Below are 16298 nucleotides of genomic sequence, written 5' to 3'. Positions count from 1 at the left end.
TTAGCGGTAAATTTAAAATTGATATTTGTATATCTTTTAATGAGTTTTTACTAAGTGGATAAATACAAAAAGTATTATCTGCTAACATATGCATACATTGTAAGCTATATAACTTTATTTTATGTTTACAAAATTTAATATAAATATAATTCTGGACATACGTAAATGTATTAATAGGAAAAGCAATAATGTAATTTTAAATAACTTTTTCTATTATTAGTCTTACTTAACGTAAATAACAATATTATATATAAAATTATTTATTTATAAATAAAGTATTTTTATAAATAAACATTAACATAATGAAGCAATAAAAGATTGATTAAGTATTATTATAAAATTATTGGGTGTCAGGATGTTTAGAAATATTTAAGAAGAAAAGTTTACTAATTTTATTCAATTTAAAAACTTCCGTTTGGAAATAAAGTATCTTTTGTAGCCAATTTTAGCTAATTAACCATTATTTAATACATTAGTGCAATTCTCGTCATGTCATATCATATAATTAACTGTAGGACATTGTAATATTTTGATTTTGCACTAATTTAAGTGATAAGACAATTCTTAAATCAGTTCGTCTTTTTGATTTTTATAAATATTTACATTTATAAATGATAGTGGCATAAATATTTTTGTTTAGTTAACCATCATTTATACATTTTAAAAAGATTAACAGATCAATGGTGAACATACGTATGCACAGATAAATTGCATAATACACATGTAATAATATCATGTAAAATAAAACATACTCATAAATTGATCTTTTTAGAGAAGAGTACACAACAATAATTAAACTAATGTTTTTAGCTTATTTTTTGTTTAAAAACAAGGGGCATCCTTTAAAATCGTAATATAAATCACTTCGCAATATACAAGCACAATTATTATTGAAATTTCAAGATTCTATGAATTAACAAAATTGAAGGCACATGTAGCAATATTTTGTAGGAATGTAATTCAAATTTGGTATAAATATGTATATTGAGAAATTATAATTTCTACTTACAGCATATAAAACATAATGCATTAATTTGTAAAATGAAAATCATATGGCAAATAAAGATTAATTACTTTTTCAACAAAAATTCTAAATATTCTATATCTCTGTGTGGAAACAAACTTGAATTTTCTGTATTTCATATAAATTTACCAGAAATAAGAATTAAGGAAAATCTATACATAATATGTATATACATTATTATGTGAATATAAATTAACAAAACTTTATAGAAATATATAATAGGAAAAGAGGCATTTTGCTATAGTGAAATAATCAGATTATTGAACTTTGGATATCCAAAGAATGGCAAAAATTTTCTTATATTAGCTTAACATTTTTTTAATTTCAGGATGTAAAATACTTTTAAAATAGACCATATGAATATGTATAGCATGTATTTGATATAAAAATATCTAAAAAGATTATTAACCTTTACAAGTATTTAATAAGTTAAATTTTAAAAATATTGAGAATGGCACATATTTAGTAAACTAATTGATAGTTTTAACATAGGTTATTGATATCAGCCTTTGAATCTGGACTCAATGAGCTCCAGTAAGTATTAATACACTTTTGTAACTTTAATTTAGCATTATTAGCATTACAGATTTTATCAATTTCATAATGTTCCTGTACTAGCTTGTCTATCCATTGATCCAAGTTAGAATTAATTTTAATTTCATTATCTGTCGTATGTGTAGTTCGTTCGTAAAAATTTACGGAATTTAATAAATGTGACCACTTTTTATTCATTTCTTCGGTAATATGATAACTGTTGGCAGATGCATTATTTATTTCCTTAGCTCTCTCTGCATCAATCTTTTTATTTTTCCAATATCCTAAAGGAGTCACCAAAAAATTCATTTTTGTCACTAATAAGGAATCAGTAACTAAGAATAGATGCCAAGTACCCACAACTAGATGTTCATTGAATTGTGGTTTAACATACCCTGTCTGAAAATAACCAAACCGTTAGTTATCTATAGGATATTAAATATAAAACAATAACTAAAAATTTCTTATATTTACTAATGTCGTTTCTTCAAGCTGTATATAATTAACTTCTGCTAATCGACCATAAGGATCCACCCATAGTATTGACAGATTTTGTGGTATGGTCAGTGTAGTATCAAATTCGTATGATAAAACTGGATATGAATATGGTCCTATACTTCCCATCAAATTTCTAAATGTCTTTTCTTTTTGATCATAATCAGTATTAACAGATAAACTTTGTATCTTTCCCAACCATTCTCTACTAGTAGAAAAATTCTGTCTTAGGTAGATCAAAGCTTCTATTTGTTCCAAATATTCTTGTTGAACAGTTTGTTGTTGTAATGTAGCTTCAGCACGAATTAATATTCCAACAAACTGATTTTGTTTAAAATAGGCAGTTGTTTCCAAAAGACGGATATGTTTGTAATCTATATTCAGTTTACGAAAAATTAATCTTGCTAAGGAATTTGAAACAGTCAATTGTGCATCATCACTCAAAGGACTCAAATCTGCTGCATGGTATAAACTTTGCCAGTACGCATCGTAACCTTTCGCATTCACAGATTTATTTAAATTCTCAGGGTATAACCATTCTTCTACCCTGTCTATGATTCTTTGGTCAATAATAGATTCAAACTTCCGTGCGAAAAACAAATTGCGATCTATTGTATTGCGAATTCTGCTAAAGTCTTCAAGTTTGAAATCATTTGGACTACAACCACACCAATCCACCACAGCTTTATACTGACATTTACAGCCTAACTTTCTTTTCCAATTAGTAACATGTAAATTATTATCAATGTAAGTATTGCAAAATTTTGAATTACGTAGAACTGTATGAAAAAAGGATTCAGCGGGTAATAAAGTATATTTAAATACTTTTAAGAGATCAGTCACTAATTTATCCGGATTTGGATTAGCAACATACTCTACAAATTCTCTGCTTAAGGCTACCCAGTCACTACCACCATCTATTTGAATACCTATAAAAACATTTTTTGTAATAAGTTGAGAATATTACAAATATTATCAAATATAACGAAAGAAAGAACATTTACCATCTGGTAATTTGCGATCGCCTATTCTCCACATACGAGTTTCACATTCTACAAAAGTCTTATCCAAACCTTGTTTGGTGATAAATCGTTGGACTTCCCTTCCATGAGATTTTACAAAATTCATACCTTTATTCAAGCTAAGAAATTGAGTTAATTGCATATTGCTTTTTATAGGAAAATCAGATTCTGACAGATTTACAAGAAAATCCCAATGGTGATGATGTGCAAGCATCTGTTGTGCAGATTTTAAAAGAGTCGTTAAAAGACTTGCACCTCCCCAAATGCTTGCATGTCTTAAATTTTCTCCTCTTGCCACCTTAATATTATTAATTTTGCAAGATTTTTCCACTTCTAACATTTCTCGATAAAGATAATCTTGTCGCTGAAAATAGGAAGTACACGGATTACAACATGTTCTTCTATCATATTAACATGTTCACAACAACATGATCCACCGATGGTACACGCATGCGTGTATAGTGCATTACCGGTTGATAATGTTGTCTCGAATATCTTAAAACCAAAAAACTTATATAATTACCGCATCGACATGAATATAAAATAAATGGGAAGGATGATAAAGAATATTGATAAGTCGTTTTACTTGTCGACTGGCTCTGCCATTTACTGTTAATAAATATGCTATTCGAACTGGGTTTTCATTTTCGCCATCTATACTTGTATTTCGAGCTTCTTGTGCTTTAAATTCTATTAAACAAAAGATGAGATTTATTACAAATCTACATTGTTACAAGCAATAATGAATATATATGCTATAAATATATCAATTCTTTACTTCCTTACTCTGAATTCCAGTCCAAAATACATTAATTGTTAGATATCCACCACAAGAATATTTTGGATTACCAGAACATTTCATATTACAACTAGAATCTGGTAATCGTTTTAGTTGAGATGGATTTTCCATTCCACAAAAGCATTCAACACTAAAATTAAATACCATACATTTTAAATCTTGATGTAGTCAATTCAGAATAGTAACTGATACTTGATATAATTTTTCATTTAATTTCTTAAATATTTGAAAAACTTACGAATATTCAGTACCAGCATACAAATATCCTGACTGAAGACACAGAAAAGCACAGCGTTCTGGAGAATTGTTCCCTTTAAAAACATGGTAATAACCAGAAAGTATTCTTAATGTTTTATCATCTTTAAAACATCCTAAACTGACTGGTTTATCTATAAATCCTGGAGAATGAGGGCACAGAGACTGTATTCTTTCTGGGTATAATAATCCTTGTTGGTTAAGGCACGTCACATTGACAATGCGTTGTTTGCATACTTGACTTTGTGCACGTGTTACAGCACTCACTGCTTCTCTGCCAGTAAATTCACAAGGTGGCGTAAAATTTAATGATTTACGATCTAGCTTTACTCTAGTAGTACGGTTTCGTTGAAATTGTAGAATTTTATTTGAATTACTAATTTTGTCAGGTGGAAGTTTCAATTGACGTAAACCTTTTGGTAAACCTTCATCTTCTGTAGGTTGAGATGAGTCCTATATGCAAAGAAATATATATATAATTGGTATTATAATGTTAATAATGCGACCAAAAAATAATATTTATATTATATATAGTAAAAATCATATTAAAACTTACTTCCCCTGAAGACAACCGACTAAATTTTCGATTTCGGATTTCCAAACCGAAGAATATATGAGCTAAATAAATTTGTACACATAGTACAGTAATACCAAATACAAACAGTATTCGATATTTTCGTAAACAACTAGAGGACCGACTTATTGAATGATTTTTTGGTATAACCATCTTTCTTATTTTAATTTATGTCAACTGAATCCTTTGAATTTTGTTGAGTTTTATAACTTTCATAACCCAATTTAATGGGTAATTTTCATAAGACACGAGGAACATGTTTCACTCATACGTTCGATATTATATATAATATTACATCCACTGCATTATATCTTTTACATCTATACTTATATGTAATATACAAATGTATACAGATAATTTAGGCAGTCATAAATTACCAAAAAGACAATAACAAAGTGTAAAATGTATGTTCAATATAGTACTTCAATATAAATATTCGTTTACATTGTTAACACACGTTCAACTTCATTCCACTCTAAATTCTTAATTAAGTGAGGAAATGTAAGCATAAAAGTTTCAAAAAGAAATTATGCGAGGTAACGTTCTTTCAAGTTATATTTATTGCTATAAATTAACAAATATATATACATAAAAATCTATACTGCATTATAAAGGTAACTTCATGATAATCTACATTTAGTTATCAGTATCACAGTATTGCCAGTATTGCCACCATAGTTAATAAATATTCTATTTCCTGCAAAAGATTATCTAGTTGAAATAACTAATTTAATTTAGATATATTTATAATCTCCTCAGAGAAATAGAATCATTGACATAGCTCCAAAATTATACATCTAAGTATTTCAGTATACATTTATGTATTTGTATTGATTACAAAAAAATCATTTTGGGGCAGAAACAACAATCAGGATACCACAAGCAGTTAGCATCAGTAGCAACTAAGAGTAACCAGCGACAAGATCTTCTTGGAAATGATTATATAGTACAATAAGAAATAAGATTATTTATTGTAAGATGATTATACAAAATGTATTTTGAATGAGTTTTACAATCTTGTTATTTATCCTTTCCCCTATCTAATCCCACAGAAATTCAAAAAAATTAAAAAATGAAGTGGAAAAGTTTCGAGAAGTGATGCTAAATTCCAAGAATTATTGAAATGCTGCCACCTCTCTGTTTTCCCGATACAAAATCGCAAAATCGATTCAAAATTCTGAAATAGGTCCCGTAAATTTCTTGTGTCACCTCCTATCCTGTTCTCCCGTTACAAAATTGAGATTCTAATAAAAATTTTCTTCAAGAACTCGAGAATTTCAATTGAAATATGGTGTCATTTCCAAAAATTTCCAAAAAAGTGCTACCTCTTATATTATGTGTTCTCCTGATAAAAGATTGCTAAGTTGGCGTGTTCGAAAATTTGTTGCTCTTGAATTTTCCCGGAAAATGATTTTCAGGAAATCATTTCTAAAAATTTCGAAAGGTTTTGAAATGCTACCTTATTCTCTTAATACTTACCAATATTTATCAATTTTCTCGAACTTTTTCGTCACTTTTTACAACCTATTTCTTAAACTAATGAGAATTGGAAAAGATTTGAAGATTCATATGCAAAATGATATTGTTTTATTCAATTCAATTTGTACATTTGTAATAATTGTACAATTTTACTATGAGTTCGTAATTTTCTGTATAGTAATTTGTGTAATTATGTAATTTTACAATAATTTTATACTGTTGCATGACTGATAAAGCTAAAACAACTCTTCTCATAAAAAACTCTTCTTAAAAAAGGCGGGAGATAGTCAATAGCGCAACATACATACAAATTCGAATCCTGATCCACGAACCGCTCCCTTCTGAAGATTTTGCACCCTTCTACGATTAAATTAGTATAAGAAATACCAGGAGTATTTTATAAAATTTGTATTATATTAATTTAAAAGAGTGAAAATTATAATAAAAACTGATACTGTAATACACATCATTATATATATATCTATATATTATTATAAAATTTGTTTAATTAATAATTATATTCGTATCAAGTATTATTAAATGATTACAAAAGAATCATTTAAATCTGGTAAACAACGTTACTTTTGTTTTTGAATATGAATTAATAAAGATACAAAATTTGAATTTTCTAAAGGATTTTTATACGCATACATATCTATACGTATACATTACAATAATCATTTTTCTTGAAGTTTCAAACGATGATAAAATTATTCGTTAAATTGATATTTAGAAGAGTTATTGTTGTAACAAAAAGTTATCTTATTATAAGACAAAATTTCCTTTCACAAAAAATTTAAAGAGTCAGATTGTGATTGTGTTCAAATCTTAGAAATCAAAGGTGAAAAAGACAGATGGTTCGAGAGAAAAGAAAGAGGTAAACGAGTGAGCAGGAAAGAGATGACAATAGGGAGCTATAGAGAGGGAAACAAAATGTCGGCAGATTTCAATATGTTTACTAGCAAACGATTACATCCAACGTGACATGCTTGACATTGTACAAGAAATGACTAATGAAATGGTAGAAAAGTTGTGGCGTGATGGCCGTATCTTTTAATCGATATCTCATTTTACCGGAAATCGAGAAAAGTGACTTCAAAATATCTCAAGAAAACAAGCATAAATACACGGATGAAAGTACCACAAGAAATTTATCTAATGAGCAAAAGACTTCCGTGATACCGGCAACTGTACCTTTGTGTGTTCTGGGTGATGTCCAGTTACGTTTCCTGTGTCCAGATGATTTGGAGGAAGTACGGGCACTTTGTCAAGATTGGTTCCCCATTGGTACGAAGTTTCCCATCAGTTTTGAAATTAAATCTTATAAACATCTCATATAAAGAGTAATTTACACTTGTTTCTCACATGTAATTAATCCTTTCTGGTTTTATGTTTAGTTTCTTCAAACTTAGTTAATACAATATTTTTGTATTATTTTTGATCCATGGCTGCTGACTCAATTGTCATAACATTCCAGTTCCAACAAAGTATTATACCAAATATGTAAATGTTTCAAGGATTACTCTTTAAAAAGAGATTGATTTGGCATTCGTTCTGGCATTAAGAAAGGAGAATTTCATAGTTTTCTTAATTATCTATTTTTTCAAAAATAATAATCTTTATGTTCAGATGTAAGTGAGGTTCGTATTTAGAATAATGAGGCCTTAATCATTCATTATTTGGCTTTTGTATGTTAGTTGAATAAGTCTTTTGGCATAAAGTGTTTGATTTAATGCTTTGCATTATATTTTTAGTTTATTCATTAAATCTATTAAATTATTATAGTATAAGTATCATGTCAAATTATTTTAAATAAGGAAGTAATATCAATAATAAAGTATATTATTTTTTAACTTATAATATATGTATCTAATGTGGTTAAAAATATTTATTTTTAATGCAATTGTAGTTTATTAGTGTTATAAATTTATTAGACATTATAAATATTAAATAAAAGAAATTTTAAATGGTGCTTTATCTAGTCTTTTGTTTATAAATTTGGATTTATAGAAACATACTCTTTTTGTTATATTTTGCTTCTAAACAAATTTATTCTGAAATTATTTGCTTAATTTGCTTTTGTTTAATTTGTTTTACCATATACGATTTTGGCAAGTATTTGTAACATATATAATATCATATTCTATTATTACTATTATATGTATAATGATGACATCAAACAATTTTTCAAATAGTTTCTTTTATTTGAATTATAAGATATGAGTCTGTTTGCATATTTTATGTTATTTATTCATAAACTCATATGGAACTGGATATAAAACTTATATATAATAGTAATAGTTTATATAATTAATAATATTTATCTTTATTATCTTTTACCACTGTATCTTATCAGTACTTATCAATTTGATAAGCAACTATTTGCTTTTAGTTCAATTTTTATTTAGTAACAAGCCTTATTAGTTTTATTTCTATACAAGTATGATAATAATTAGCAGCTAACATTAATTAAAAAGTAAATATAGAACAATAATAATAGAACTTATTACATCTATTCATAATGTATATTTTTTATCATTTGAGAACATAATACCTTATTAATTTAAATGTTTTATCATATTTTATTCACTTTTTAATAAAATACAAAACAATATACTTGTCAAAGAGAAGAAGTACATATGTATTTTAAAGCATGATAATAATTTATAAATGAATTAAAAATGTTAAAAGTTATATTATACATACACATATATCTTTGAACTAGAATAAGGCCATAAAGGATTAATTAATAAATATGTTATAAATTATTTTATGAAATAACAAAAAATTATCAAAAATTTAATATAACTATGCATGTTATTATATGTTAATTTTATAAATTATTCATCTTGTATTAAAGAAAATATCAAAAGTCACTTATATTAAAGCATTAATTTATTTTGTCATAGATTATCCTTATTCGTGGTATGAAGATATAACAAGTTCCTCACGGTTTTATGCACTTGCAGCTGTATATGGTGGAGTAATAATTGGACTCATTGTTGCAGAAATAAAGCCTTATGCTAAGTTGAACACAGAAGATCGTGGTATTTTGTGTTCAAGCTTAGGAAATGATTGCTTAGTGGGTTACATTCTTAGCTTAGGTGTCCGTCGTGCATATAGAAGAAATGGGATTGCATCATTATTATTGGAACAATTATTAGCACATGTCACTGCTCCAGAACGCTCTTCCGTAAAAGCAGTCTTCCTGCATGTATTATCCAGCAATGCACCAGCTATATTGTTTTATCAAAGATGTCACTTTCGATTACATAGTTTTTTACCATATTATTATGTAATTCATGGCAAATGTAAAGATGGTTTTACGTATGTCCTCTATGTCAATGGGGGCCATGCACCACGGGGTATTCGTGACTGGCTACGTCATATAGCCAGTGCAATGGCCAGTCTTGGACCTTGCAGAATACCACGTTGGATTTGGCAACGGCTTCTTTGGGTTACAACTATTCTTTCATATCATAGATGATACTTTTTGACAAATACCAATGTTAAACCAAATACTCTTGTGTTTCTCTTGTGTTTAAAAAAATGCATATAGCACAGAGTCTGCTAATTTGGATGTTATGCCTACTTAAGCAATGAAATTATTAGATTTATAATTGTTTTCACAACTTTAGGAGTAAAATTATTATGAGAAATAATTTATTGCTAAAATGACAATACTTAACTTAACAAATATCAATTTTTATTTAGTCAAGAGAATATTCAAAGAATTTTATTATATTTACTCTAACAGAAGTTATAAAATTTTATAATTCTTTCACCATGGATTATATTATTAAATGATTTGATAATTTAAGGTTTAAGATAAATGACATAAATATTGTGTCATATAAAGCGTCGAATAAAGCGTTTAACTGCCAGAGCATTTGATCGGTTCAAAATATTTATATTCAAACATCTTTTTGAATACAATATTTGCATGTTAAAGAGATTTGTATTTTGTTGAATATAACATTCATAAAACATTGAAAAATAGAACTCGTTGCAGAGTAAAGTAAAACATTGGTGACGGGATAGAACTGAGAAATTTTGGAAACATTTATGACTATTTTAGCTTTTTCCTATATTTTGTTATAATTGACTCAATATTTTCATATGCGTTATTATGTTGTTGATTGATATGTAATTTGGTATTCCCAACTTTACAAATAATTTTATTATCAGTTATTTCACAAATCTTCAAGTATTCAAATTTTAATTCTAAATTTAATCTTAACTAGGTTTTTGAACAGTTCTTTCCAGCATACTAGTCATTTTCTTTTGGAATACTTCCAAATATTTTATTTCATCTCAAATACTTATTCTTAATTTTGTTAAAAATGAGAGATTTGTTTTTGATTTATTCATTTTCATATTTTGATGACATTGACAAATAAACCATTTTTTTATCATTCTTCATTTATTATATCATTTGTTTAAGGTTTTTTCTAAATATCTATTTTATTTATGATGTTACTCTACTATTCATTTAATTTTGGAATTTGATAAAAAAAATATTCTTTTTGTTGTTAAATTCAAATTCTTTTTATTTATCATTCATCAAAATTTTCTACTACTAAGTTATTCTTTGTTTCTTATCTTTTATATGTCTTGTTTACTTCGTCTGTATTACTAAAAAATAGCTTTTCTTAATTGAATAAGAAGTACAGACTTCTGGGGCCATGTCGCCCGTCACCAGTTTAAGCACCACAGGAGGGCTATTTCTCAAGCTTCTCAAACTCATTATCACTAATTCTAACTAAGTGCAATACTGATTATTATGATAGTTGATAGTGTTGAGAGTGACTGCTGAGAATGTCATGCTTACTCAGATTTTTTATTATATATGAAAGAAGACCATCATTTTCAATGCTTCTAATGAAGCATTCATTTTCCATGTAGATATCATTCTTTAATATAAACATACAGTTATAAGAAGTCCTCTTTACAATTATAGGATAACTTTCAGTCCCCTTTAGAAATTATTTATCAATTACTCAGATATATTAGAATTGGTTAGTTTTTAACGTTTTACAGTTAAGGATTAATTTGTTGAAAAAGAAAGCAAAAGTTCTCATAATAAATATATCAATTCAAATAAGATTCAATTACTATTCTTATTGAAGTAATTCAATATTTAATATTTTCTGTTGTAAAAATTCACATAAATCATTACAGCTGGAAATATTCCTACAGGTAACTCAATATCAGGATAATGAGGCAGATAAATTGTATTAATTATATTGTATTAATTAATTATATATATTATAATTATTAATTATATATATTATAATTATTAATTATATATATAATTAATTAATATATATTAATTATATATATTTTTATTTTTTACATTAATTATATATATATTAATTATTTTTAATTTAAAAGTATTCAACCTTTTTTATATTAAATTACAATAGTATATATCTTGTAATTTTTTTTGATAAAATGAGAATTTTCATTTTAACTTTTAATTCTTTACTATTAAAATATGATCTATTCTAAACATATAGGAAATGTTGCTAGATATTAAGTAATGTTGCATACATTACAAGTTTTATATTACATCAGATTATAACGTGCAAATCTATTACAACTAAAAAAAAATATGCAGTTTGTTGTAAGAGGTGTTATTTTTATGTAAAAGCTGAAACTAAATATTTACATGGAGAATTTAGACCAAAGCTTTATAACTTAAAGTTCTAAAGGGGATTTAGTTTCAGTGGACATTACCAGGTATTACATAGCAAATATGATATTTTCCATGGTGATAGAATACATTGAATTGCTTCTTGTTTTAGGCTGTGCATGTATCCTTTAATTAAAATATAATGTAATACATATTTTCTTTGTATTTTATTTTTATCAATCATTTAGAAATGAGAGCATTGTTTACATTTACATATTCAAACAAAAGAAGGAGCTTTCGTATTGATGATATATATGAATGTGAGTCATGAATGTGTGTGCATATTATTTATACATAATGTACATATATATTAAATGTGTCAGAGTAGTTGTACATACTAATGTATTGACTTTGTTTGTAATAAATTGACATGTTACAAGTTTTGCCCGCTTTTTATTATTATTATAAAATAAATACAATTTTCATAATAAACATTTATTAAGCTGATAGTAACTTCAATTGTATTTAAAAAAGTAGCTTTACTGATGTGTCCTCTACCAGGTCTTGGCTCTGACAGAACCTGGTTCTAATCCAGCACTCTTTGATGGACGAGACATTTCTTTTTGCCTTTCTTTCTCCATATCCTTCTTTTTCCCCAACCTATATATTTCCTATATATTGAAAAAAAATTTTTAATTTGAATTTGTCTGAATGCAATTAATCAGAGGAGTATATATGAGAACCAGGTCCGTGACTTTACTCTGACAATCTCTCTACTTATCTTTGTTTATATTTACGGATCTACTCAAATTTGAATCCCTATCAATAAATTATCATGTTTTGAGAATGAAATAATATGTTTAAACGTTCTTCATTTATCCAAAATCCATCTTCAATTTTTATAAAAGACTAATTATATCTATATGTCATTCAATGTATTCTTATATGTTATTTTAACATGTAATAGAGCAGAAAGTATCTGCGGTAAATCGTATATAATCGTCGCAAATCTAACCTCAATGTAAGTCTGCCTTTAATGACATTTTTACATAGAAATGCCATTATATAATTTAAATGAAATAATTCTTATATTTAAAAATAAATGTATTACAAATATTTTATTAATTTTTGAAAATAGAAATATATAATTATACGTTATAATATACATTTATTTATGTATATATCTGTAAATAACCTATATACAGTGTGTAATATTCAATAATTATATCATTACAATGATATGAAACGATAACATTATTTAATGTAAATATAAACATAATTTGTAATTGAAAACATGATACGAAACGAAATATATTAAATGTAATACATTTATGATTTAACAACCTTTACTATGTAATATTTTCTAGGATTTGTGGTTGACGATTGTTGTTCTCGGATTAATTTAAAAGGGTACTTAACTGTATTTTGTTTGTATGTTGTCCAATTTGTAAATTTAATTAAAACATAGAAAATATGAATATATTACCAAAAACGCACGAAGAATTTAGCCAAGTTGAATATTGGAACACGTTTTTCAAGAAACGTGGTAAAAGAAACTTTGAATGGTATGTCTTACTTATTAATGGCATGTTCACAATTTAGTATTAAACACACATTTGCTTTACATATATATGATTCTTCCTTTTTATTTAGGTATGGAGAATATCCAGAATTATGTGGTATATTTTTAAAGTACATCAAGGTGAAAGACAATATTTTAATTGTCGGTTGCGGTAATTCTACTGTTAGCATGTGTTTGTATGATGCTGGGTACAGGTATGAGATCTTTAATCATGTTGACCTTATATTATAAATTTAAAGCAAAGTCATTTTGTTTAAGATTGTCATTTTTTGTACAACTGCTTTTTTTATAAGAGGTAATGTTGGTTAATCTTTAGTAATATTATTTTTAATTTTATTCTTAATTGCAGAAATATTACTAATATTGATATATCACATATTGTTATCAAACAAATGCGTGATATTAATGCAACTATGAGACCACAATTAGTTTATGAACACATGGATGCTACACAAATGGCATATGCTGATAATACATTTAGCGTTGTTTTGGATAAAGGTACTTTAGATGCTCTTATGCCAGATACTAAAGAAGGGACAGTATCTAATGTTAACAAATATTTTAAGGTACACGATATATATTAAGTAATGAGTAAATCACGTTTACACCATGTTTTATTTACAGTGTATATATGCACTATACTTTTTAATATGTCTTAGTAAAGTAATAATATATCTTACTATATAATAATTTTTAGGAAATTACAAGAATTCTACGCAATGGCGGCAGATACATATGCATCTCATTATTACAGGAATATATTTTAAGGCAACTTTTATCTTATTTTCCAAATGTTGGGTTCATGTTTCGTATAGTACGTTGTCATGAAGCAGAAGAAAAAACACGCCTTGAAGATGGAAGTTCAATCCCAGTTTTTGCAGTAATTGCAACAAAGATTACAAATTTGTCACAGACTGTAAGTTTTATGTTATTATTAAAAAATAAGTTGCCTATTTTTAATAATATTAAATTTATATTTAAATTATCAGATTCTTATAATGTAATTGACAATATTTCACTGATGCCCATTTTAACAATTTCTTTCTAAAATAAATGTTGTATAATTACAATAGGTTCTAGAAGTAGTACTAGTTGATGGTGCACCAAGACGATTATCATCAGTGGATGAAATGATATCAGCTATACTTTCAGCACAACAATCTGCATTTATATTTAATAGTCTTCAAAAGCGTAGTGTGGCTGATATTGGAGAAATCTCACTAAATTTACATTCTCCTGATAACAAACATCCACGTTATACAATTTACGTTTTAGATCAGCCCAAGGTACATGGTACAAAAAGCTATGCAGCTTTTATAGTACCACAAGGAAAGTGAGTTTATGTCTAGTATAAGTACATATTTAATGATTCCAAAGATGAAATTGAGACAAAGCTTAAATTTTTTGTTCTGTTAGGGAAACAGATTGGCTATTTAGTACAAAAGAAGGTAGACAACAGGTTCTTAAGAGCTCCCAGCGTGATAGACTTGCTATTGTCACACTATGCAGGGAACACAAATTTGAAAATTGGGAAGCTGTAAAAAGTGAAATCGAAGATTGTATTTTGAATCTAGCACCAGAAGGCTTGTCTGGAAAAAATGATATTCCATTTTTATCACTGGGTTCAGATGTTGGGGTCAGAACAATATGTTTTGAAGGAAAGAGCAATTTGAGTGGTCCTTTCGTTGTTGAAGAGATTGAAAGAGATGGTAGTGAATTTAGGAGATTAATTTTTCTAAATAATCCATATGTTGTTCAGAGTGAAGCTCGTCTTAAACAAGGTATACAATTTTACTTCTTATTGTTTCATCAGAATCATCTTACCACACAATGTTTTTAATTTATAAATAATTCTTTTTAGCTAAATCTAGACGAGGTAAAATGAAAAAAGTTGTTGATTCAGGATTTTTAGCGTGTGATCATCATGTATATATGAGCATTGGTGTTAGTGCTGCAATAAATTCTAAAGAATGTGACGAGATAATGATCATAGGTTTAGGTGGAGGTGGATTGTGCACATTTTTATATAATTGTTTTCCTAAGGTATATGTATACTACATGTTTGAATTTAATTTTTTTTAATCACATGTTACAAATATTTAATAATATATATATTTGTAATTCTGCAGTTACGAATTACAGCAGTTGAAATCGATGAGAAGATGTTAAAAGTTGCCACTGACTATTTTGGTCTCATTCTTGACAATAGAATGAAGGTTGAAATTGCGGATGGTATTCAAATTATCAAAGATAGTACATCGAATGGCAAAAGATACAAAGCTATACTTTTTGATGTAGACAGTAAAGATAATACAGTTGGAATGAGTTGTCCACCTAAACAGTTTCTAGAGATGCCTATTATAAAATCAGTTGCAGAATGTTTAATGAATGATGGATTTTTTATCTTAAATTTAGTTAGTCGAGATGGAAATATCAAACAGAAAGTGAAGAGTGACCTAAAGTCTGTTTTTCAGTCTATGGCATGCTATTCTGTACAAGATGAAGTAAATGAAGTTGTAATATGTTCTTTAAATGAAATTGACGATATTGAATGGAAACATATATTTAAAAATTCTGTAACAACTTTAAACGAACAGATATCTATGCGGAAGTTACTAAGTGACACAAATATGTATGATTTATCGTCTTTAATGGGAAATCTGAGTATAGAGTTTTAAGTAAAAAGTATATATATATACATATATATATATAAAACCAACCAACTATATATATATATATATATAGTTAATTTCGTGTACAATATTCATTTGAACTTCTGTAAATATTAAAATAACAAAATTGAAATATATTTTTGTACAATGGTGTGTTTTTTCAATTTAAAAATACTTTTCTCCTTCCTCATCTTGCTGTTATCATAAAGTTGCACATCATACAAGAA

The 16298-nt window shown here is 26.9% G+C and overlaps 3 protein-coding genes across 3 annotated transcripts; 2 read left to right on the top strand and 1 right to left on the bottom strand.

Annotated features, from left to right (window-relative positions):
* Nucleotides 1-368: 368 nt before the first annotated feature.
* Nucleotides 369-5601, bottom strand: LOC117214981 (xylosyltransferase oxt). The gene is made up of 7 exons (XM_033461384.1): nt 4686-5601; nt 4113-4582; nt 3862-4004; nt 3599-3765; nt 3058-3439; nt 2033-2982; nt 369-1957 (listed from the first exon to the last, which is right to left on the bottom strand). The coding sequence occupies exons 1-7, from the start codon at nt 4854-4856 to the stop codon at nt 1508-1510; spliced, it is 2733 nt and encodes a 910-aa protein (XP_033317275.1). The 5' UTR covers nt 4857-5601; the 3' UTR covers nt 369-1507.
* A 1269-nt stretch (nt 5602-6870) lies between these two features.
* On the top strand, nt 6871-10071 carry LOC117212491 (N-alpha-acetyltransferase 60). The gene is made up of 2 exons (XM_033457409.1): nt 6871-7469; nt 9092-10071. The coding sequence occupies exons 1-2, from the start codon at nt 7223-7225 to the stop codon at nt 9667-9669; spliced, it is 825 nt and encodes a 274-aa protein (XP_033313300.1). The 5' UTR covers nt 6871-7222; the 3' UTR covers nt 9670-10071.
* Nucleotides 10072-12746: 2675 nt separating this feature from the next.
* LOC117212324 (eEF1A lysine and N-terminal methyltransferase homolog) lies at nt 12747-16064 on the top strand. The gene is given in 10 exon segments (XM_033457104.1): nt 12747-12838; nt 13185-13382; nt 13471-13593; nt 13749-13965; nt 14097-14315; nt 14473-14732; nt 14816-15180; nt 15261-15442; nt 15529-15964; nt 15967-16064. Coding segments are annotated over 9 exon segments (1950 nt in total). The 5' UTR covers nt 12747-12838; nt 13185-13290; the 3' UTR covers nt 16023-16064.
* The last annotated feature ends 234 nt before the right edge of the window (nt 16065-16298 follow it).

This window comes from Bombus bifarius, unplaced genomic scaffold, assembly GCF_011952205.1.
Source record: "Bombus bifarius isolate JDL3187 unplaced genomic scaffold, Bbif_JDL3187 scf7180000007966, whole genome shotgun sequence".
Classification (NCBI taxonomy): domain Eukaryota; kingdom Metazoa; phylum Arthropoda; class Insecta; order Hymenoptera; family Apidae; genus Bombus; species Bombus bifarius.
Note: the sequence above shows the minus strand (reverse complement) of the source record. Positions and strands in the feature narration are given on the sequence as shown.